Genomic DNA, 25,392 nt, shown 5'->3' with positions numbered 1-25,392 from the left:
GAACTCAATCATTTCGGTCATCCACAATATTTGTGTTGGAAAGGTTGCTAACTCGACCTTGGTGAGATGTTATAAACAGTACACGAATTAATTCTGCCTCAATACGAAATACATCTCTAATGAAATGCATTTTAGGCCCTGCCCCTACTTTTGCCTCTGCCCTGATGGGTGGTGTGTAAGATTACAATACTGCAAGTCAATAAAAGGTGTTAACATAGCCATAAAACGTGATTACTGGGCTCAGAAAAGGGTGGTAAACAGGTGGAAAGTGATGTGGGCATTTTTAGGTATCATGTATTTTATGTTCTTGTATTCCTACGTTTCCTCTGCTGTGTCCTCCCATCTTTATTCCTCCTCGTGCCGGTTACAGGGACAGTTTCATCTAAATGGGATGCACAAGGCTGGAGATGTGGTTCTAGGTGGGCTGTTTGAGATCCACTTCTTTTCAGTCTTTCCTGACCTGTCTTTTACTTCAGAGCCACAACAGCCTTCCTGCCACGGGTGAGTCTGTCAGGGAAACACCAAAAAGCTGAAACAGAGATGTTACATTGTGTAGGTATGCCATTTTATACATTTTAGTTTATTGCCGTTTTATTTGATTATAAGAAACATTTTTGCTGGCTTCATTGTTTGCAATATATATGTATGTAATATGTATGATGGCACAGTTACTGTATTATATATTTCACAATAGTAAACTGGTATTTTTTTTTATTTGTAGTTTTGATGTTCTAGGATTCAGGCAGGCACAGACCATGGCCTTTGCTATTGATGAGATCAACAGAAACTCCAACCTGCTACCTAATGTGACTCTGGGATACAGTCTTTATGATAACTGCGTCAAACTAGGAATTGGTTTCCGTGCAGCGTTGTCCTTAATCAGTGGTCAAGAGGAGCAGTTTATGTTAGATGAGACCTGTGTAGGAACCCCTCCAGTCCTAGGGATTGTGGGTGATTCTTCCTCTACACGTTCTATTGCCATCTCCACTGTCTTAGGTTTGTACAGAGTGCCTATGGTAAGTTTTGCGCCTCATCATCTAATAATTATTTTGGATCCTTTTGATTTAATTTCACATTTAATGTCAAATGTAAACATGCAGTACTTTTCTTTAAAAAGTTGAATGAACCAGTAAAGGCATTGAATGTTTTTAGGACGTACAATCTGTGTCTTTCACAGGTGAGTTATTTTGCCACATGTTCCTGCCTGAGTGACCGGCAAAAGTTTCCATCCTTCTTCAGGACGATCCCAAGTGATGCTTTTCAGGTGACCATCAGCAAAAGAGAAATGCTTATGAATGCAGATTCTTTGTGTCATTTATGGAGTTGTTGGGTCTCAGATAACAAAGCTGAAAGGCAATAATTAAACATGGTCCATTGTGAACCCTGTTTAGCTGGTTTTCCACTGAAAGATTATTCCAGCCTGTGCACTAATCCCTCCACTCTTTATTCACTTAGGTGCTTGCTATGATTCAGATTCTAAAACGCTTTGGCTGGACTTGGGCAGGTCTCCTGGTCAGTGATGATGATTATGGACTCCACGCTGCCCGATCCTTCCAATCTGACTTCGTTCAGTCTGGTGAAGGTTGTCTGGCCTACTTTGAGATTTTGCCCTGGGGCAATGACCCAGCTGAACTAAGGAGGATTGTGGATGTGATGAAGAAATCCACAGTTCGTGTGATCATTGTGTTTGCACATGAGAGTCACATGATTAACCTCATGAAGGAGGTTGGCTTGAAATACAACTTAATATACAACTTAATGTTTTATTTGTCAAACTGAAATATGTAAGTTACAATAACATATTGACCTGTAACAAATAGATTGAATTGAATACACCCTATTTAGTAAGGGTGCTGTCGACTGGGTTTGAATGTCAAATCACTTACTCAGAAAACTGAATTCCACTTGTGATACTGTTCATCACTTTGCTCATTACACTGTATAAAACACAGGATTGCACCTGTGAATGAATGAGTAAGACATCAACTGTGTAAACTGTGTATAATTCAGAAGACGAGTCACTACTTTAGTGGCATGGTAATATGACTATATATTTGGTATAATGCACAGGTGGTGAGGCAGAATGTGACAGGCCTACAGTGGATCGCCAGTGAAGCCTGGACAGCAGCTACTGTGCTCCAGACCCCCCACCTCATGCCTTACCTGGGTGGCACACTGGGCATCGCCATCCGTCGAGGAGAAATAGCAGGGCTCAGGGAATTCCTCTCACGAATACATCCTGACCTACACCACAACAACAGCTATGGAAATAACATGGTGAGAGTTTAACCTTACAATCTGACCTGGTATTTGCAAGAATAACATTTTGTTTCATTTATAACACGCAGTTTTGAATATATTTCAGATAAATCAGTTTTGGGAATACACATTTCAGTGTAGATTTGCACCACTTCCAGCAGGTTGGATGGAAGCTGGGGGAGCATTATGCACTGGACAGGAAGATCTAGAGAATGTGGAGACTGAGTTCTTGGACATTTCAAACCTCAGGCCTGAGTACAATGTGTACAAGGCTGTGTATGCTCTGGCTTATGCCCTTGATGACATGCTGCAGTGTGAGCCAAGGAGAGGGCCTTTCAATGGGCACAGCTGTGGCAGGTTGCAAAGACTGGAGCCATGGCAGGTGTGTTATCACTTTACACTCCACCTGTTTGTATGACTGAATTCTATGCTTTAATATTTCTTGGAGAGTGGCATTAAGGGTATAGGATTAAATACAAAACTGTGAGATTAGCAATCATAAAGTGCAGAGCAGATACCTGAAAGGATTTTCCTTACTGCTTCATTTGTTCATAATTGCAGTTTGACTGCTGAAAGGATTTTCCCTATCACTGATTTTCCCTATCACTGAATAATAGCAGTGGATATTATTATCAGGTCAGAGACAACAATATCTTCTCACTAGGTATATGGAGATGTGACTCCACTTTAAAGGAAATGCTTTGTTGGAATTGTTGTCTTCACATGTTCATAACTTAGTATGCAGTTTGATTTTCCTCTATCCTTTATTCTGATATTCATAGCTTGTGTATTACTTGGAAAAGGTCAACTTCACCACACCATTTGGTGATCAAGTGTCATTTGATAAGAATGGTGATGCCTTACCAATTTATGATATCATGAACTGGCTGTTGCTCCCTGATGGAAGAACTAAAGTTCAGAATGTGGGTGAGGTTAAGAGGTCGGCCTTCAAAGGTGAAGAACTCACAATTGATGAAAAAAAAATCTTCTGGAACTTTGAATCAAAAAAGGTTGCTTCTGATTTTTTACTTATTTTTTTGGCCCATAGATAATTCATTATAGCAGTGTAAAGTAGGGTGGAATGATAGATATTTCTTTTTCTCTTTACAGCCACCCCGGTCAGTGTGCAGCGAGAGCTGTCCTCCAGGTACCCGTATGGCCAGAAGGAAAGGGGAACCTGTGTGCTGTTTTGACTGCATCCCTTGTTCTGAGGGAAAGATCAGCAACAAGACTGGTTGGTATTCAGTTTTAAACATTGCAGTTTGGAGATATAATATAAACATGTATCTCAAGACTTTTTCCTTTTTCTTAGACTCCATGGAGTGCACCAGTTGTCCAGAGGACTTCTGGTCCAGTCCCCAGCATGACCACTGTGTTCCTAAGAAAACAGAGTTCCTCTCCTACCATGAGCCTCTGGGTATCTGCTTGACAGCCGCCTCATTGCTTGGCACATGTATCTGTGCTGTTGTCCTAGGGATCTTTATCTATCATCGCAGAACACCTATAGTACGCGCCAACAATTCAGAACTCAGTTTCCAGCTCCTGGTGTCACTTGAGTTGTGTTTCCTGTGTTCACTGCTGTTTATTGGCCGTCCCAGGTTGTGGACATGCCAAATGAGACACGCAGTATTTGGGATCAGCTTTGTGCTTTGCATCTCATGCATCCTGGTGAAAACCATGGTGGTTCTGGCTGTGTTCAAGGCCTCCAAACCAGGAGGTGGAGCCAGTCTGAAGTGGTTTGGTGTTTTGCAGCAGAGAGGGACAGTTATGGTTCTTACTTCTATTCAGGCAGCAATCTGCACTGTCTGGCTTGTCTCTTCCTCACCAGCTCCTCATAAAAACATTCAATACCATAATGACAAGATAGTTTATGAGTGTGTAGTCGGGTCCACAGTTGGTTTTGCAGTGTTACTGGGCTACATTGGCTTACTGGCTATCCTCAGTTTTCTGATTGCATTTATAGCAAGGAATCTTCCAGATAGTTTCAATGAGGCCAAACTCATCTTTTTCAGTATGCTGATCTTCTGTGCTGTGTGGGTGGCCTTTGTTCCTGCATACATCAGCTCACCAGGGAAATATGCAGATGCAGTGGAGGTATTTGCTATCCTGGCCTCCAGTTTTGGCCTCTTGGTATCACTGTTTGGTCCCAAATGTTACATAATCCTGCTGAGACCAGAGAGGAACACAAAGAAAGCAATCATGGGTCGAAGCATCCAGTCATAAAAATTGTACTTTATTTCATAAGACAGAATGAAGAATTTTTCTCTATACAATACAAAAATACAGGCAGAAATAGGTTAAAAGTAATATCAATGTTAAGATATTGAGAAAGCAGGGCTGATGACAAATAAATATATTTGAATATGAAATCTCATACCACTTGGAACATGTTTGTGAATACTTAAACTAAAATCATTTTTCTATTTTTTTTTCCAGGATGTAGTTAAAGTACAATGCACTTGCACTTTAAAAGCTATTATTGCCTTTGTGACCTTTCATGGTGTAACCTTGCACCTGAATAAACTGTAAGTAATAAATTATGATTTTTATTTTGGTTCATCTGACATTATTGTATGATAATATTTTTTACCTATGTAGCTGATGAGGACTTAAAGGCTCTATGTGGAATTTTTAGAAAGTCCTTATGACACCGGTGGCCATTAAGTGAACAACAGTTAGCATCCTGTTGCTTGCACTTGCACTCTGTAGGTGCCAGTGAGCATCCTGGGCTTCAGCCAAAACAGTGACATGACATACACCAGACTGATTCACTTTGATCTATAATCATATTTAGAATAACTTTCTTATATTTTATTTGGACCATTAGCTCCATGATTCTAACTAGCTTGCCGTTTTTAAATTACTTTATCAGCTAACATTATGAACTAACTAACACCAGATCCATTCCGTGTAGCTAAAATACAGCTAGCTGGCTAACCGTACCTTTGCTTAGGTTCTGGTTAGCTAGTTGTCCGCCCCTGCCTTGCATCGCTATTGTTAGCTAAAATCAACATCGTTTGTCACAGTGCATTGTGGATTAAGTGTATTTCTTTAAACCAATCACAATCATCTTGGAAGGAGCTAAACCCAAGATGTAGCAGACGTGCCCTAGCCAAACGGTAACATGCAGATAGCGGAAGGGGAGGAGAATTCCAACTGAACTAGTTGGCCAATGGCAGACTTATACCCACAGCTTACTTCCTGTGAGTCAGACTAGAAACACAGTAAAACATGTAACAGAAGTTACACAAGGTAAAATAAGTTAAAATAAGATAATCCCTTATTAATCCCTCAGTGAGGAAATTTGCAAGGTAACTGTAGTTCTATGAGAAGGGGTGGCGGTTCCAGGTTTGCCCACAAACGTCTATAGGGGAAAACATGGTCATTTGGCTAATTAGGATGGACCCCCCCCCCCACCCCCCAGTATATAAATTGATGTTGTACACTAACATAGCCTCGGTGCAGCCAGTAGCCTTGGTTAGATCTAAAAATGGGGTTTGAATATTTGCTTATAGGAGCTCTCCAGTGATATGGTATGGCACTAAAGTTGGGGGACCCATTAAAAAACGAGATGTTCAAAATTGAAACAGGAAGTCTCTCAAACACTGCATCCTACATTTTCCATTGTGCAAATCTGTAACATCTGTCATTACACCCTCCCCAGCTGGTAAATACCAATACCAAAATAATTCAACAGTTATCTGGAATTATATTTTAACATTTTACTGGAAAAATTCAGCAAAGAGCGTTATAAAAAAACCTTCCAGGAGCACAAAATCTCAGTGCAGTACACACCTGTAGCAGAGCTGAGATGCTGTGGCTTCTTAATGTGGCAGGGCTCAGTACTTCTGCTAGATTGTCAGTCAGGATCAGGATAGTTTCCAAATGAAAACAACTCATAATGTCCTCACAATCACAGTATATATTTACTCCATATATGGCACAACATGTTTATATTACAGTTTATAAATTTTATTATCACTCACCTAGCTAGCTCAGTTTTATGTTTTTCTATATATTTTATTTTATGTTGTATATATTTTAATCTTATATTTTAGCTGGTGCAATATTTTATATTTTAGATTATTGTTCCAGTTATGTTATTTTATCTTATATCTTACAGATATCTGTAAGAGTACAGTGGGAGGGAGCCTGAGATCTAAGAATTTCATAGTCAACAATGGATTCATTGTAATTGTTGTGCACAACTTGAACTTGAACATTAATTGTATGTGATTGTGCATGTTGTGTATTGCCATGCATATGAATATTTGAGAAACACTCGAAAGAGAAAATATATAACACTGCAAATTGTACAGACGAAGGTCTGATGGGGCAATCTGCTTTGCACACATGTTTCTGCAGAACTGATCATTTCTATCTGACAAATTACTATGGGTACCAGTCAGATACAATAGCCCTCCATCTAACTGACACAGTGCAATGACAAATAAATGGGAAGAGGAAGTATAATTTCACCAAATGTCTTAGTATGCTGCTACCATCTAGTGGACATTTGATTGAACTCTGTTAATGCTTGATAGTGAATACCACATGCTCAGGGTTGATTTGTGCATTCGGTGACTTTAATTTGGTATGCTTGTCACACACACAAATTTCCATGGACCTCAATCATTACGGTCATCCACAACTTATATTTGGGTAGGAAAGGTTGCTAACTCGACCTTGGTGAGATGTTATTGAAAGTGAACAAATTAATTCTGCCTCAATACAAAATAAATCTCTAATGAAATGCATTTTAGGCCCTGCCCCTACTTTCGCTTATTCCCTGATGGGTGGTGTGCCAGATTACAATACTGCAAGTCAATAAAAGAGGTTGACATAGCAATATAACTTGATGCCTGGGCTCAGAAAAGGGGTAAACAGGTGGAAAGTCATGTGGGCATTTTTAGATATCAACTTGCTCTTGCTCATGTTCTTCATGTTATTGTATTCCTGCTTTTCCTCTGCTGTGTCCTCCCATCTATATTCCTCCTCGTGCCGGTTACAGGGACAGTTTCATCTAAATGGGATGCACAAGGCTGGAGATGTGGTTCTAGGTGGGCTGTTTGGGACCCACTTATTTTCTATCTTTCCTGACCTGTCTTTTACTTCAGAGCCACAACAGCCTTCCTGCCACGGGTGAGTCTGTCAGGGAAACACCAAAAAGGAGAAACTGGGAAAAATGAATCCCATTGGTAGAATATATTTTTGATAATCAGATATGATTCTGAAATAAATACATTGTGTTTTTACACCATTTAAAAAATTTTGCAGTTTTATTTCATTATAATAATATTTTTGCTATTCGCCTGGCTTCATTGTTTTCAAAACTTACAGTTGTGCAACATTTACATGTTGGCACAGCTACTGCATCATGTATTTTATAATGGTAAACTGGTATTTTTTTGCATTAGTTTTGATGTTCTAGGATTCAGGCAGGCACAGACCATGGCCTTTGCTATTGATGAGATCAACAGAAACTCCAACCTGCTACCTAATGTGACTCTGGGATACAGTCTTTATGATAACTGCATCAAACTAAGAATTGGATTCCGTGCAGCGTTGTCCTTAATCAGTGGTCAAGAGGAGCAGTTTATGTTAGATGAGACCTGTGTAGGAACCCCTCCAGTCCTAGGGATTGTGGGTGATTCTTCGTCTACACGTTCTATTGCCATCTCCACTGTCTTAGGTTTGTACAGAGTGCCTATGGTAAGTTTTGCGCCTCATCATCCAATAATTATTTTGGATCATTTTGATTTAATTTCACATTTAATGTCAAATGTAAACTTGCAGTACTTTTCTTTAAAAAGTTGAATGAACCAGTAAAGGCAGTGAATGTTTTTAGGACGTACAATCTGTGTCTTTCACAGGTGAGTTATTTTGCCACATGTTCCTGCCTGAGTGACCGGCAAAAGTTTCCATCCTTCTTCAGGACGATCCCAAGTGATGCTTTTCAGGTGACCATCAGCAAAATGAAACATAAAAGAAAGCATGTGCAGTTAAACATTTCTTCGAAAGAACTTCCCTGCACTGCAATGGAAAAAAATATTCCTTTTGTGTAATACTAGTCATATTCTTTGTGTCATTGATGGAGTTGTTTGGTCTCAGATAACAAAGCTGAAAGGCAATAATTAAACATGGTCCATTGTGAACCCTGTTTAGCTGGTTTTCCACTGAAAGATTATTCCAGCCTGTGCACTAATCCCTCCACTCTTTATTCACTTAGGTGCGTGCTATGATTCAGATTCTAAAACGCTTTGGCTGGACTTGGGCAGGTCTCCTGGTCAGTGATGATGATTATGGACTCCACGCTGCCCGATCCTTCCAATCTGACTTCGTTCAGTCTGGTGAAGGTTGTCTGGCCTACTTAGAGATTTTGCCCTGGGGCAATGACCCAGCTGAACTAAGAAGGATTGTGGGTGTGATGAAGAAATCCACAGTTCGTGTGATCATTGTGTTTGCACATGAAAGTTACATGATTGACCTCATGGAAGAGGTTAGGCATGAAATATAACTTGATATAAATGTACAACTAAATGTTTTATTTGTCAAACTGAAATGTTTATGTTACATTAACATGTTGACCTATAACAAATAGTTGTAATTAAACTCAAGTGTTAAAGGTGTGTTTAGCAGGGTTTTAGAGTGAGATCACCAACTCACCAATTACACTGAACTCCACTTATGATACTGTTCATCACTTTGTTCAATATACTGAATGAGTAAGACAATCAACTGTGTTAATTGCGAATAATTCAGAAGACTAGTCACTACTTTAGTGGCATGGTATTATGACTTCATATATTTGGTATAATGCACAGGTGGTGAGGCAGAATGTGACAGGCCTGCAGTGGATGGCCAGTGAAGCCTGGATAGCAGCTACTGTACTCCAGACCCCCCACCTCATGCCTTACCTGGGTGGCACACTGGGCATCGCCATCCGTCGTGGAGAAATAGCAGGGCTCAGGGAATTCCTCTCACGAATACGTCCTGACCTACACCACAACAGCAGCTATGGAAATAGCATGGTGAGAGTCTAACCTTACAATCTGATGACAAGTTGCCACAACAATACATTGTTATTATATCTGTTAACATGCATTTTTTAATGCAATACAGGTGGAACAGTTTTGGGAATACACATTTGAGTGTAGATTTGCACCACTTCCAGCAGGTTGGGTGGAAGATGGGGGAGCATTATGCACTGGACAGGAAGATCTAGAGAATGTGGAGACTGAATTCTTGGACATTTCAAACCTCAGGCCTGAGTACAATGTGTACAAGGCTGTGTATGCTCTGGCATATGCCCTTGATGACATGCTGCAGTGCGAACCAGGGAGGGGGCCTTTCATCAGGCACAGCTGTGCCAATTTGCAAAGACTGGAGCCATGGCAGGTGTGTTATCAGTTTACACTCCACCTATGTATATGACTGAACCCTATGCTTTAATTGTATTTCTAGAGTAATATTTAGGGTATAGGATTAAATACAAAGCTGTGAGCTTAGTAATCGTAAAGTGCAGATCAGATAGCTGAAAGGATTTTCCCTATCACTGAATAATAGCAGTGGATATTATTATCAGGTCAGAGACAACAATATCTTCTCACTAGGTATATGGAGATGTGACTCCACTTTAAAGGAAATGCTTTGTTGGAATTGTTGTCTTCACATGTTCATAACTTAGTATGCAGTTTGATTTTCCTCTATCCTTTATTCTGATATTCATAGCTTGTGTATTACTTGGAAAAGGTCAACTTCACCACACCATTTGGTGATCAAGTGTCATTTGATGAGAATGGTGATGTCTTACCAATTTATGATATCATGAACTGGCTGTGGCTCCCTGATGGACGAACAAAGGTTCAGAATGTGGGTGAGGTTAAGAGGTCGGCCTTCAAAGATGAAGAACTCACAATTGATGAAAAAAAAATCTTCTGGAACTTTGGATCTAAAAAGGTGGCATTTTTCGGACAACTATATACTGGCCCATGAAAACAAATTTTAGCAGTGTAAAGTAGTGCAGAATAATAGATTTGTTTTTTTCTCCTGAAAGCCACCCCGGTCAGTGTGCAGCGAGAGCTGTCCTCCAGGTACCCGTATGGCCAGAAGGAAAGGGGAACCTGTGTGCTGTTTTGACTGCATCCCTTGTTCTGAGGGAAAGATCAGCAACAAGACTGGTTGGTATTCAGTTTTAAATATTAATTAACGTTAAACATAAACACAAATTTTGGAGATATAATATAAACATATATCTCAAGACTTTATCTATTTTCATAGACTCCATTGAGTGCACCAGTTGTCAAGAGGACTTCTGGTCCAGTCCCCAGCATGACCACTGTGTTCCTAAAGAAACAGAGTTCCTCTCCTACCATGAACCTCTGGGTATCTGCTTGACAACCGCCTCATTGCTGGGCACATTTATCTGCACTGTTGTCCTGGGGATCTTTATCTATCATCGCAGAACACCTATAGTACGCGCCAACAATTCAGAACTGAGTTTCCAGCTACTGGTGTCACTTAAACTATGCTTCCTGTGTTCACTGCTGTTTATCGGCCGTCCCAGGCTGTGGACATGCCAGCTGAGACATGCAGCATTTGGGATCAGCTTTGTGCTTTGTGTCTCATGCATCCTGGTTAAAACCATGGTGGTTCTGGCTGTGTTCAAGGCCTCCAAACCAGGAGGTGGAGCCAGTCTGAAGTGGTTTGGTGTTTTGCAACAGAGAGGGACAGTTATGGTTCTTACTTCTATTCAGGCAGCAATTTGCACTGCTTGGCTTGTCTCTTCCTCACCAGTTCCTCATAAAAACACTCAATACAACAATGACAAGATAGTTTATGAGTGTGTAGTTGGGTCCACAGTTGGTTTTGCAGTGTTACTGGGCTATATTGGCTTACTGGCTATCCTCAGTTTTCTGATTGCATTTATAGCAAGGAATCTTCCAGATAGTTTCAATGAGGCCAAACTCATCACTTTCAGCATGCTGATCTTCTGTGCTGTGTGGGTGGCCTTTGTTCCTGCATACATCAGCTCACCAGGGAAATATGCAGATGCAGTGGAGGTATTTGCTATCCTGGCCTCCAGTTTTAGCCTCTTGGCATCACTGTTTGGTCCCAAATGTTACATAATCCTGCTGAGACCAGAGAGGAACACAAAGAAAGCAATTATGGGTCGAGGCATCCAGTCATAAAAACTGCTGTTGATTTCATAAGATAGAATGAATCCCTTTCCTCTATGCAATACAAAAATACAGGCAGAGAAGTAAGTTTTTAATAATAGCAATTTAAAGATATTGAGAAAGCAGGGCTGATGCCAAATAAATGCATTTGAATATGAAATCTCTTACCACTTGGATCATAAGTTTGTGAATACTTAAACTAAACAAGTTATTTTCTTTTTTTCCAGGATGTAGTTAAAGTACAAAGCGCTTGCACTTCAAATGCTATTATTGCCTTTAGGACCTTTCAAGGTGTAAGTTAACCTTACACCTGATTAAACTGTAAATTACTTTGTCTGAATAAATTATGCACACTATTTGGGTTCATTTGACATTATTGTATGCATTTATTTTTGACTTGTCTGGAGCTGATGTGGACTTCAAGACACACTCCCCAGTTTTTATATTAGCCTCCAGCTCAAAAGGCTCCTCTCAAATCCCGGGTTTCCAAACATCAAATATGTCATTTCTTGAGATAGAATTATACAGTATATACCAATTACCTATTGAAAAGAACTACAAAGTCTATGAAGAGAGACGTTTGTGGTGATTGAATGGGTCAAACACAGGACTTTTATCCATGAGATATAAGGTTCAGTTCCCATGTGAGGTCAATTGTGCCTCATTTTTAGACTTAGTTGACTTATTATTTTCAATTTTCATTTGCAGTTTGGATAGGTTCAGGCCACAAAACTACTTTGTTAGGTTTAGGAAAAGATCCTGGTTTGGGTTTAAATAATAAGTCAACATTGAACTACTGCTTTTGGTGCCTAAACTTAACCAAACATTTCACAACGTTAACCACATGTTAGAAATTCTTTCTGTCAGAAAGCCTTTGCAAAACAGTAACATGCAGATAATGGAAGGGGAGAGTAGAGGAGAGAGGAGAATTCCAACTGAACTAGTTGGCCAATGGCAGACTTATACCCACAGCCTACTTTCTGTGAGTCAGACTAAAAACACAGTAACACATGCAACAAAAGTTAAACAAGGTAACTGTAGTTCTATGAGATGGGATGGAGGTTCCAGGGAAACAGTACTCAGAGACCACAGTAACCTGTTAGAAATATACAACATTACCTGTTTATTTAAATCTCAGCATATACATATATATATGTATTGCTACTTGTTAATACATGTACACATCACAGTATTTAGTATATTTTATGTCTTAGATTCTAATGAGATTGTGTACCTGTTACATGATTTTTCTTAATACATATTTTCTATATATATCATACCAATTGTATGTGATTGTGTGTGTATGCATGTTGACATGCATATGAATATTTGACAAATACTCTAAAGAGAAAATCTATAACACTGCAAATTGTACAGGCAAAGGTCTGATGGGGTAAACTGTCTTGCACATGTTTCTGCAGAACTGAACATTTCTATCTGACAAGTTACTATGGGTGTCAGCCAGATACAATAGCCCTCCATCTAACTAACACAGTGCAATGACAAATAGATGGGAAGATGTATTATTTCACCAAATGTCTTTGTGATAGTGAATACAAAATAATAATTAATTTGGTATGCTTGTCACACACACAAATTTAGGACAAAATACTCAGTGGCTCCTCTGATACATAGGTATCTGCTCAGGTTTTAAACTGCAGAGCGATACGGAAGAAAACTTGTATTTTACAGGAAGGTGAAACTTAACACACATTTCAAAGTCCACTTAATATGACATTCAAAAAAAGAATGAACACATAATATGACTATACTATATACAAATTTGACTAGGCCTCAATCATCACGGTCATCCACAATTTATATTTGGGTAGGAAAGGTTGCTAACTCGGCCTTGGTTAGATGTTGAAAGTGAACAAATTAATACTGCCTCAATACAAAATAAATCTCTAATGAAATGCATTTTAGGCCCTGCCCCTACTTTCGCTTATTCCCTGGTGGGTGGTGTGTAAGATTACAATACTGAAAGTAAATAAAAGGTGTTAACATAGCAATAAAACGTGATGACTGGGCTCAGAAAAGGGTGGTAAACAGGTGGAAAGTCATGTGGGCATTTTTAGATATCATGTATTTTATGTTCTTGTATTCCTACTTTTCCTCTGCTGTGTCCTCCCATCTTTATTCCTCCTCGTGCCGGTTACAGAGACAGTTTCATTTAAATGGGATGCACAAGGCTGGAGATGTGGTTGTAGGGGGGCTGTTTGAGATCCACTTCTTTTCAGTCTTTCCTGACCTGTCTTACTTCAGAGCCACAACAGCCGTCCTGCCACGGGTGAGTCTGTCAGGGAAACACCAAAAAGCAGAAACTGGAGGAAATCAATCCCATTAGTAGAATGTATTTTTGATAATGAGATATTACTCTGAAAGAATTACATTGTCATTGCCATTTATGCCATTTTACTTTTTTGCACTGTTTTATATAATTATATTAATAATTCTTGCTATTCAACTGTCTTAATTGTTTGCAAAATATGTAATTGTGAAACATATACATGTTGGCACAGTATCCGTACACTGTTGTATTTTTCAATTGTAAACAGTGATATTTTTTGTGCTAGCTTTGACACTCCAGGGTTCAGGAATGCCATGAGCATGGCCTTTGCTATTGATGAGATCAACAGAAACTCCAACCTGCTACCTAATGTGACTCTGGGATACAGTCTTTATGATAACTGTGTCAAACTAGGAATTGGTTTCCGTGCAGCGTTGTCCTTAATCAGTGGTCAAGAGGAGCAATCTATGTTAGACGAGACATGTGTAGGAACCCCTCCAGTCCTAGGGATTGTGGGTGATTCTTCCTCTACACGTTCTATTGCCATCTCCACTGTCTTAGGTTTGTACAGAGTGCCTATGGTAAGTTTTGCGCCTTACTATCTTATAATTATTTTGGATCATTTCGATTTAAATTTCACATTTAATGTAAATTGTAAACACGGAGTAATCTACCTTAAAACGTGGAAAGAGCTGATAAAGTCTTTGAATGTTTTTAGGACGTACAATCTGTGTCTTTCACAGGTGAGTTATTTTGCCACATGTTCCTGCCTGAGTGACCGGCAAAAGTTTCCATCCTTCTTCAGGACGATCCCAAGTGATGCTTTTCAGGTGACCATCAGCAAAAGAGAAATGCTTATGAATGCAGATTCTTTGTGTCATTTATGGAGTTGTTGGGTCTCAGATAACAAAGCTGAAAGGCAATAATTAAACATGGTCCATTGTGAACCCTGTTTAGCTGGTTTTCCACTGAAAGATTATTCCAGCCTGTGCACTAATCCCTCCACTCTTTATTCACTTAGGTGCGTGCTATGATTCAGATTCTAAAACACTTTGGCTGGACTTGGGCAGGTCTCCTGGTCAGTGATGATGATTATTGACTCCACACTGCCCGATCCTTCCAATCTGACTTCGTTCAGTCTGGTGGAGGTTGCCTGGACTACTTTGAGGTTTTGCCCTGGGGCAATGACCCAGCTGAACTAAGGAGGATTGTGGATGTGATGAAGAAATCCACAGCTCGTGTGGTCATTGTATTTGCACATGAGAATCACATGATTAACCTCATGGAAGAGGTTGGCTTGAAATACAATTTAATCATAACTTAATATGAATATACAACTTAATGTTTTACTTTTCAAACTGAACAATTTTACTTACAATAACATATTGGCCTGTAACAAATTGATTTAATTTAAAGATTCCATATTGTTGAAAGTGAGATTCACATGTCCTTTTTGATTAAAAAGCAGGTCTAGGTGCTGTATAAATACTGTGAAAGTATCAAAACGTTAAATCCACAGAGAAATGCACACAGCCCATATTCAGAAACTGTGCCTGTAAACAAGCCGTTAGGACTTCAGTAAGGTTGTGATGTCACCGCACTCGGCCACACCCCCAGCAGATCATCTGCTTCAGGCACAGCACATCCACAGATTACAGAAACCTGCCCATCTGACATCTCTGTCCATCTAGATTATTTGACCGCTTTGCTCAGGACTTTGTTTTTCCAAGAGGATGGGGCAGTGCAGGCTGTGCTCAGGGCTCAGAGGCTTTTCCCTGCCCCTCCGTAGGCTTTAGGGAGCTGGCCAATCAGAAGAAAGTGGGCTTTTCGGAAAGGCAGGCCTTAAAGAGACAGGAGCTAAAACAGCTTGTTTCAGACAAAGGATGAACTGAGGGGCTGCATAAAGGGCAAGTATAAGTTAAATAAGGATTTGCAGGAGATGCAAAGGTACTCTAGTGGAGCCCCAGAATAAAGTTAAAGAGCTGGAAGCATAATATGGAACCTTTAATAATCTTATTTCTTAAAGGTGCTGTTAGCAGGGCTTTTGAGTGAGATCACTTACTCAGACAAATTACTGAATCCAGTCATGATGATATGAATGAGTAAGACAAGACATTAACTGTGTAAACTGTGAATAATTCAGAAGACTAGACATTACTTTAGTGGCATGGTGGTATGACTTTATATATTTGGTATAATGCACAGGTGGTGAGGCAGAATGTGACAGGCCTGCAGTGGATGGCAAGTGAAGCCTGGATAGCAGCTACTGTTTTCCAGACCCCCCACCTCATGCCTTACCTGGGTGGCACACTGGGCATCGCCATCCGTCGAGGAGAAATAGCAGGGCTCAGGGAATTCCTCTCACGAATACGTCCTGACCTACACCACAACAACAGCTATGGAAATGACATGGTGAGAGTTTAACCTTACAATCTGACCTGGTATTTGCAAGAACAACATTTTGTTTCATTTATAACACGCAGTTTTGGATATATTTCAGATAAATCAATTTTTGGAATACACATTTCAGTGTAGATTTGCACCACTTCCAGCAGGTTGGATGGAAGCTGGGGGAGCATTATGCACTGGACAGGAAGATCTAGAGAATGTTGAGACTGAGTTCTTGGACATTTCAAACCTCAGGCCTGAGTACAATGTGTACAAGGCTGTGTATGCTCTGGCATATGCTCTTGATGACATGCTGCAGTGTGAGCCAGGAAGAGGGCCTTTCAATGGGCACAGGTGTGCTAATTTGGAAAAACTGGAGCCACGGCAGGTGTGATATGAGTTTACACCCCACCTGTTGACTAAATCCTATGCTTTAGTGTTTATTGCAGAGTAGCATTTAAGGTATAGGATTAAATACAACGCTATGGGATTATTAATCATAAAGTGCAGATTAGATAGCTCAATTCACTGCAGATCACTGAATTCTTTATTCTGATATTCATAGCTTGTGTATTACTTGGAAAAGGTCAACTTCACCACTTGGGGATCAAGTGTCATTTGATGAGAATGGTGATGTCTTACCAATTTATGATATCATGAACTGACTGTGGCTCCCTGATGAAAGAACTAAACTTCAGAATGTGGGTGAGGTTAAGAGGTCGGACTTCAAAGGTGAAGAACTCACAATTGATGAAGACAAAATCTTCTGGAACTTCGAATCAAAAAAGGTTGCTTCCGATATTTCAGACACCTGTTCTTTTGGCCCATAGATAACTCATTATAGCAATGTAGTGCAGAATATTAGATATTTCTTTTTCTCCCTATAGCCACCTCGGTCAGTGTGCAGCGAGAGCTGTCCTCCAGGTACCCGTATGGCCAGAAGGAAAGGGGAACCTGTGTGCTGTTTTGACTGCATCCCTTGTTCTGAGGGAAAGATCAGCAACAAGACTGGTTGGCTTTCAGTTTTAAACATTGTAGTTTGGAGATATAATATAAACATGTATCTCAAGACTTTCTCCTTTTTCTTAGACTCCATGGAGTGCACCAGTTGTCAAGAGGACTTCTGGTCCAGTCCCCAGCATGACCACTGTGTTCCTAAAGAAACAGAGTTCCTCTCCTACCATGAGCCTCTGGGTATCTGCTTGACAGCCACTTCATTGCTGGGCACATGTATCTGTGCTGTTGTCCTGGGGATCTTTTTCTATCATCGCAGAACACCTATAGTACGCGCCAACAATTCAGAACTCAGTTTCCTGCTCCTGGTGTCACTTAAACTATGCTTCCTGTGTTCACTGCTGTTTATCGGCCGTCCCAGGCTGTGGACATGCCAGCTGAGACATGCAGCATTTGGGATCAGCTTTGTGCTTTGCGTCTCATGCATTCTGGTGAAAACCATGGTGGTTCTGGCTGTGTTCAAGGCCTCCAAACCAGGAGGTGGAGCCAGTCTGAAGTGGTTTGGTTCTATGCAGCAGAGAGGGACAGTTATGGTTCTTACTTCTATTCAGGCAGCAATTTGCACTGCTTGGCTTGTCTCTTCCTCACCAGTTCCTCATAAAAACACTCAATACAACAATGACAAGATAGTTTATGAGTGTGTAGTTGGGTCCACAGTTGGTTTTGCAGTGTTACTGGGCTATATTGGCTTACTGGCTATCCTCAGTTTTCTGATTGCATTTATAGCAAGGAATCTTCCAGATAGTTTCAATGAGGCCAAACTCATCACTTTCAGTATGCTGAGCTTCTGTGCTGTTTGGGTGGCCTTTGTTCCTGCATACATCAGCTCACCAGGCAAATATGCTGATGCAGTGGAGGTATTTGCTATCCTGGCCTCCAGTTTTAGCCTCTTGGCATCACTGTTTGGTCCCAAATGTTACATAATCCTGCTGAGACCAGAGAGGAACACAAAGAAAGCAATTATGGGCCGGGACATCCAGTCATAAAAACTGCAGTTAATTTCATAAGAATGAATCCTTTTCCTCTATACAATATTCACAATATCAAACCAAACAACAAAAATACATGTTCAGTCCTGCAGATTGTAACTAGCGACTGTAAACACAAAATTCAACAAAATTTAAAAGAAATCACAAGAAGACATTTTGGGGTGATCTGAGTGTCTGTCTACACCATCAAGCTGCTCTTTGTAAACTTGTCATGCTGTAAGAGGTGGTCTAAACACATCTGAGGGAGAAACAAAAGTGTGTTACCCATTGTCAACATGCAGTGGCACTTTTTTTCCTCCACAACCACACCTGATTATATTAGGAAGAACTAATTTGCTATGAATTGAACTAAATGAAGACTTTTTCAAATTATAAAATCATTGCTGATGCTCTGTTCTAATCACTGAGCATTAGCTCAAATGATGATCCTTATGGAATTCAACAGTTACAAACATTTTTTACCAAGAGTGTAACAAAAAAACATAAAATCTTACAGGAGTGCACTACAGACCTGTAGCAGAGCAGGTGTATGTGTAGGGGTATAGACTGGAGAGTTCTACTATCTACTAGACAAGTACTATCTGTATTAGTTTGTGTTTTCTGTATTTGCAGCATCTTTCTGTACTGTATTTCACTGTGTTTTCTGCTTTTGGATGTGTTTTCTATTGATGCAGTCCATTGAGCTCTCATGGCCACTGTGCTAAATAGTATTTGTCTTAGTATTTATCTTCCTGATATTGATCAGTCACTTCACAACAATATATGTATTAGGAACAGATACTGATACTTTTCATTGATGTTCATTCATGATACAATCTGTGATCAGAATGTTAACAGAACCAGTGCGAACTTTTCAGCCTACTTTCACTCTGCTTTTTAAATGACTGACTGGTCTTTTAACAGAGACCAAAACAAAGACAACAATTTAATATGAACATCAAAAGTTTAATATCTTCAGTAATTACAGATTAGGGACTTCAGGTAATATACACTAACAAAGGCTACTGTGTTATTATGATATTTCCTACTTTTGGAAAACCAAAACTATAAAGTAACTGTTTTTTTATTTCAATTATACAATACTGAATGAATATGCATGCAAACTGAAAATGAAGGAAAACTAGGAGGACCTAAACAACGACTGTGTAGTGAATATTGGTCATATTTGATTACCTAAAATATCTAAATTGTTAATATAGCTATGCTACCTGGCCATCATGTGTTTCTTAGTGTTTTTCTCAGGCCTTAAAAGAATGATGAAACACTTTGGAGCAAAAATACAGAGCAGTAAACCATAGCTAGAGGCCAGGATTGCAAAAATCTCCACAGCAACAGTGTATTTCCCAGGAGAGCTAACATAAGCAGGGACAAAGGCCATCCAAACAGCACAGAATATCAGCATGCTGAAGGTGATCAGTTTGGCTTCATTGAAGTTGTCAGGGAGTTTCCGAGCAAGAAAGGCCAAGAGGAGGCAGGTGCAGGCCAGCAGGCCAATGTAACCCAGAACCAGAGAGAAGCCCACCACAGAGGCCATTGCACATTCCAGGGTGACCTTTGACCCTTGGAAACCCAGATCTCGTTGAGGTACTGGGGGACTGAGGGACAGCCATGTGGCACAGATGATAATCTGAATAAAAATGAAATTTTATTAGATTGATGAAAAATATAGTGTACCAAAATATGTAAATATTGAAAAAAAAAAAGCACATCCGAAGTACCTGTATACAAGTAAGAAGGCAGACACTTCCCCTCTGTTGGCCAGGACCAAACCACCTAATCAAGGCTTCAGCACCAGGCCGAGCTGAGCGGAACGCTGCCAGAACAACTATGGTCTTGACTTGGAGGCAGGAAACACAAAGTACAAAGCTAATCCCAAAAGCTGCCTGCTGGAACCGACAAGACCACACTGATGGACGACCAATGAACACCAGTGAACACAGGAAGCAGAGCTTCAACGACAGAAGAAGCAGGAAGCTCAGTTCTGAATTATTGGCTCGCACCTGAAAATGAGAAGTCATAGGCATATAAAAAAAAGAAAAGGAAAATAATTCAGATTGATCTAATATTTTGTTTGTATTCCATTTTACCTTGTACAAGCAAATGCCAGGACAGGTAATTAAATAAAACAGACCTAACTATAAACAACGACAACTGCACAACATTGAGTTGAAAACAGTGTAGTTTCCTTTACATCATTCTAGTTTCTTACCATAGGTGTTTGACGGTAGCAAAGAAACACCACAAACACAGCTGTTGTCACAATGGCACCAGATACAGCTGCGGTAGTCAGAGTAATGCCCAAGGTTTCATTAAAGGAAAGGAAGTCCAGTTGGCGAGGGATGCAGGCAGTTTGTTCAGCATTGGACCAGAACTCTAATGGACAACGCTCACAGTGAAGGGAACCTGAAGGAAAAAGAAAGAGGAGACCGGAAAAGAGAGTAAAACAAAAAGGGGAAAAGTGCAGATGAGTTAAAAGTAGACAGATTCAGGAGTCAGCGTCACTTTTATTTATATTTTATTTTGTAACATTTTTTGTAAAATCTCACCAGTTTTATTGCTAATCTTCCCTTCAGCACATGGGACACAGTCAAAGCAGCAGACAGGTTCTCCTTTCCTGTTGTCCTGTCTGGTTCCAGGGGGACAGCTCGCACTGCACACTGAAATTGGCACCTAAACAATAAGCCAACCCTTATTATCAATGACAAAATATATGTATTCTGGCTATTCAATAAATAGAAAATGTGTTATTGATCTGAATCAACATTTTTTTTCCTATTTAATACCTGACTGGATCCAGTGCTCCATTGAATAGCTGACTCATTAAGGTGGAGATCAAACCCATTAACACGACCAATCAAGACAAGTTTTTGTGACCCATCAGGGGTGTTCTGCCAGTTGACAAGGTCATACTTTGCTGGAATGTCACCCCCTTGGAAATAAAACATTTCACCCTGCGGTGTGGTGAAATTCACGTTGTTCAAGTGCTGCAACAACTGAAAGCATCAAAATGTTGTAACTGCTCATATTGTAATTGAGAGAGCCTGTAAAATAATGCTGTATTATTCTCGTGAAAATTTGACATGGAATGGCAGATTCCCCCTCTCAAGGAAAGGCTGATAGTAATGCTTACCTCTATGGGTTTGATGTGTTTTGGAGAGGAGCAAGTGGAGCTGTTGTTTCTGGGAGTGCTGTCTCTGTCGGGGCAGGAGAGAAGGCTGTGAAGGGCGTGGGCTGCAGCATAAACAGCAAGGTAGACATTATACGTCACCCTTAGCTGAGAGGTGTCAGTAAAGGGATGCTGCACTCCCTTCAGGGACTCTGTCCCACTGCAGGGTGGTAGTGAAGCTTTCTGAAGAAATCTATTGGCACGAGATGAATTAGAAATATTTAATAGATGGCTAGACCTTTGTGTAGGGGTTACAGACTTGAGGGATGAAGAGGAATATGAAAAGAGAGGTGTGGCTCCTGGACTGCATCCAAATTTGGCTTGCCAGAATTCTTTTAAGAACTCATCATCTGGATGATGAATTGGGTTCAAACTTCTGAGATAATTTTCAAATCCAGGTATAGTTGAACTTCGAATGGCCACACCAACAACGCCACTTGCCACTTTTGAAGTGGCAAGATTCTGGAGAAGATCACTACTGGTGCTCCAAGCCTCACTGGCCAGAAACTGTCTGTCAGTCACCTAGTGATAGCAAGCAGACAAGATCACGATCAAGTTAAAATTATATGTATATATGTATATATATATATATATTTATAAAGCCATAAGGTTTATAAAATACAATCTCTAATTTCTGGATTGCATTTACAGATTCAATAAACAATTTCAGTTGCTCACATTTATCTTGGCAAGTTGTAGGAACAGTTCCCTCACATCTGTATACCAGGTAAAGATCAGAATCACCTTCGCAGCCGAGGCCTGAATCGTGAGTGCTGCTCGTCTGGCATCTCTAACAATCTTTTGCCTTCGCAGAGTCTCTACAAATGCCAGACACACCCCTTTCCCCTGAGTCTCCTCCTGAAATACCTGCCATATACAGGTAAAAGGAACATATAGATAAGATTAAAGGAATTTTTTTTTTGAGTATTTTATGGATACTATAAAATGCTGAAATGATCTACATAACAAATGGAAACACCTTTACTGCCATGTGGCCATAATTATTGTTTGCTACCACTGCCCCAATCCAGGTCCAGTTGAAGCGTATGGCAAGCTGGGCAATGGCCCGGACTTGGTAAATATCACTGGGGATAGTTCTGAAGAAATTTGAATACTGGAGCTTGTCACTCAGACAGGGGCAGCTCGACAGGTAGCTAATCTGAAAGATCAAAAAAAGTTATATCATAAGTTATGTTAAATGAAATATACCAATTTTTCTTAAAATAAGTAAATGTATTCAAATTGATTTCCATCCAGACTTTTTATCTTCATCCCCAAAAGTTGTTGTGCTGTTTTCCTGCACTAAGAGAAAACGTCACTGCACTTAAGAGTAAAATGACGTTCTCTCAAGGAGAGCAAAACAAAAACAGTGCTATGGGTAAAAAAAATGGCACCAGCTCCCTGAAAATAAGGAGAAAAAATTACAGTAATTGTACTGTAACACTGTTTATGTTGTTGTCAAAACAAAACTCACTAAAGGTACAGAGAGTGGCCCCAGGATGCTGGAAAGTATCTGGCCTGTTATGGATGAAGCACCACCGATGATCAAGGGAACAGGATGATCCCCTGATGACAGCATTAAAAGATTAAATTAAGGGTTTGCTACATGAAAGATAATGTTTACAGATCAAAATAATGTTTGCCTCTCTTGTAAACACAGTCTTGCATTTGTTTTGCTATCATTTCACTTGGTTATGTTATGTTATGATATAGATACAAAACAAGCTACCTCTCCTTTCTCCGATTCCTTCAGTAGAATAATCTGGATAGTCTTTTGAATTACAGCTGGTGCTGTCGCCTCCAACCAGTGAAAGTGCTGCCTGCAGAGCCCATGGCGATCGGCCACAGCTATCAAAAATATGGAACCCCAGCTTCACACCTGGTAGTATTTTACTATGATTGATTTCCTCCACTGCAAACACCATGGCATATATATATTGCAATGGAACATGTTCTAAACTGAGACCACAGGAGAGAAAGAATGAGAGAAATATCAGTCAAAATTTTGATCCAAGATGCAAAGATGTTAATTATTCTTATCATTCTGCAGCGATCACAGTAAATAATACAGTTCAGGGTTTCACCGAGTGCAAGGTTTGTAGTGCGGCAGCTGAGTCAAGTTGTTGTCTATAGCTGGAGGATTGTAATGAAGACTAAAGAGCCCACCAATAACTACATCTCCATCCTGGAACAGTCCCTGGTTGCCGGGCGTACTCCACCGAGAACAAGTCACTGTCTGAACACACTGCAGTCCCACCCTGAGCCCCAGCTGTCTGCCCACAAGCCCCACAAGGAGCAGGGATGGGACTGAGGAGGGCCACAGAGTGAAGAGCCAGGAGAACCAAGACATGGATGCAGCTGTTCTGGACACTTAAATATGTACAATATACTCAGTTAGCTTGTTTCTCATCGGCAATAAATTCAAACTATAAACAGTTCCTGCAATAAAAAAGTTAAATCCGACAAAATCCCTCCCAATGCGGTTGGAAAACGTTCCACCTGTAGAGAAAAGCAACAATTTCAACAGATATATAACGTGTTGGCAACTGATAAGGTATCTAAACTGTAACATACCCCCCTCCTCTTCTGAACAGTTGAACTGTTGATGTGGGTATTTATAATAAATGTAAAGCCATTTTGCAAGCAATAAACATGATGGCACATGCACACAACCCCAAATCACTCCTCTCACGGGTGATAGAAAAACAACAACAGCATGATTGCAAATGATTATTGTTTGTTTAGGTAGGTGGTAGAAGTGGAAGTGTATGTAGGTGCAAGCCAATAAATTATTTTTTACTTTTTTGATAATACTTGTTCTTGTGTTTTTTACAACAGTTCCTGCTGACTTTAGCTGGGATGTTCATTGGTGAGAAAGACATGAAAAGACAAACATGTAGCACAAATGCCCATTCCAAGCAAAAGCTTATAAAATGAATGGGCAAGACCATGCAGATAACCCCCTTTCGAAGAGGTACATGTAAGGCTGGCATGAGTGTCACAACTATGTCATAAAAATTGACATTAACTTTAATTTAACTGTATGAATATGCATGACTCTTGTCATTAAAAGACTTGGTGGTTAATGCAGAGTTGTAATTGCTGCTAACATCTCTGTCATGACAACGTGACATTAGCAGAGGGGAAGAGGATTTACATCCTAGATTACAATTGATCAGTTTCAGGTCATAGCCGTGTTACCAGTTAGAGGGACACACTAAGGATGTCCGTTCTCTCCAGTTTTATTCACATTTCCATTGGAACCACTGGCACAAGGTTGTAAACAGAATCCAAATGTTTCTCCATTGCTAATGAAAAAACAAATCATACAATTTATTTGTATGCGTCGGAAGTCTTACATTTTAAAATCTTATATCACTACTTTATACCTGGGAGCTTTTACTGTGTTAAAGATATTTAGCTCTTTCTTGGTCAACAACAGCCACTCAATCTGTGCCAATTCCTTCAGCCCTCATTCAAGTTCAGTTTAGTTCAGTCTTTAGTATGGCAAAAACAGACATTTATCATTTTCTATTTAGGGATTTAAAAAAACAAATGTTTGTAAGGTCAGTTATTCTGAAACTATTAACAAGATGAAGCAGGATGTTGCCCTCTGGCCATTCTTCCCTTGAAGCCAGACTCTCACTTATAAAGTCTAGCTAAATGAATAGAGTTCCTTGGGTAAATTTTATTTTCCAAATGCTTCCCGTTCCCCCTTCTTTGCATAACTTTAAAGAACTGGTTTAATTATACAGAAACTTCATTTGGAGAGGTAAAAGGCCAAGGATCCAGAATTGTGTTCTATAACATCATGGTACATTGTGGTAGTTTACTGCTTTAAAATGTTTGATTTATATTGGTGGGCATTTTAAATGAGATCACTGCAAATTTGGTTAGATCCTTTGATTCAGATCCCCTGGCGAATGACTGAAGAGGTTATCGTTTAACTGGTAAAGGTTCAAGTCCTCCAAACCAGCTTTCTCCTTCTTCGGGCTCCATAGTTTTAAATTCAGTACATACGTGGAAATGGTTTAATAATTATTTAAGTATTATCCTCAAATTTCAAGACTCCAATATGAAATGATAAAGTTCCATGGAATCTCCCAT

The 25,392-nt window shown here is 39.9% G+C and overlaps 3 protein-coding genes and 1 pseudogene across 3 annotated transcripts; 3 read left to right on the top strand and 1 right to left on the bottom strand.

Moving 5' to 3' along the window:
- The first annotated feature begins 271 nt into the window (after positions 1-271).
- LOC139285877 (extracellular calcium-sensing receptor-like) lies at positions 272-4,482 on the top strand. Its single transcript, XM_070906550.1, has 9 exons — positions 272-501; positions 722-1,016; positions 1,178-1,264; positions 1,456-1,725; positions 2,071-2,277; positions 2,366-2,641; positions 3,042-3,269; positions 3,370-3,493; positions 3,572-4,482. The coding sequence occupies exons 1-9, from the start codon at positions 272-274 to the stop codon at positions 4,480-4,482; spliced, it is 2,628 nt and encodes an 875-aa protein (XP_070762651.1).
- Positions 4,483-7,117: 2,635 nt separating this feature from the next.
- LOC139284978 (extracellular calcium-sensing receptor-like) lies at positions 7,118-11,450 on the top strand. Its single transcript, XM_070905382.1, has 9 exons — positions 7,118-7,401; positions 7,677-7,971; positions 8,133-8,219; positions 8,489-8,758; positions 9,084-9,290; positions 9,382-9,657; positions 9,991-10,218; positions 10,316-10,439; positions 10,540-11,450. The coding sequence occupies exons 1-9, from the start codon at positions 7,118-7,120 to the stop codon at positions 11,448-11,450; spliced, it is 2,682 nt and encodes an 893-aa protein (XP_070761483.1).
- A 2,009-nt stretch (positions 11,451-13,459) lies between these two features.
- LOC139285535 (extracellular calcium-sensing receptor-like) lies at positions 13,460-18,116 on the top strand (annotated as a pseudogene).
- Positions 18,117-19,323: 1,207 nt separating this feature from the next.
- On the bottom strand, positions 19,324-24,152 carry LOC139285439 (extracellular calcium-sensing receptor-like). Its single transcript, XM_070906005.1, has 13 exons — positions 24,119-24,152; positions 23,370-23,655; positions 23,015-23,244; positions 22,760-22,851; positions 22,265-22,444; positions 21,964-22,152; positions 21,545-21,807; positions 21,250-21,478; positions 20,903-21,112; positions 20,666-20,789; positions 20,329-20,522; positions 19,838-20,119; positions 19,324-19,746 (listed from the first exon to the last, which is right to left on the bottom strand). The coding sequence occupies exons 1-13, from the start codon at positions 24,150-24,152 to the stop codon at positions 19,324-19,326; spliced, it is 2,736 nt and encodes a 911-aa protein (XP_070762106.1).
- Between the last annotated feature and the right edge of the window lie 1,240 nt (positions 24,153-25,392).

The sequence above is a fragment of the Enoplosus armatus genome, chromosome 5, assembly GCF_043641665.1.
Source record: "Enoplosus armatus isolate fEnoArm2 chromosome 5, fEnoArm2.hap1, whole genome shotgun sequence".
NCBI classification, from domain to species: Eukaryota; Metazoa; Chordata; class Actinopteri; order Centrarchiformes; family Enoplosidae; genus Enoplosus; species Enoplosus armatus.
This window is presented reverse-complemented; position numbering and strand designations above follow the sequence as displayed.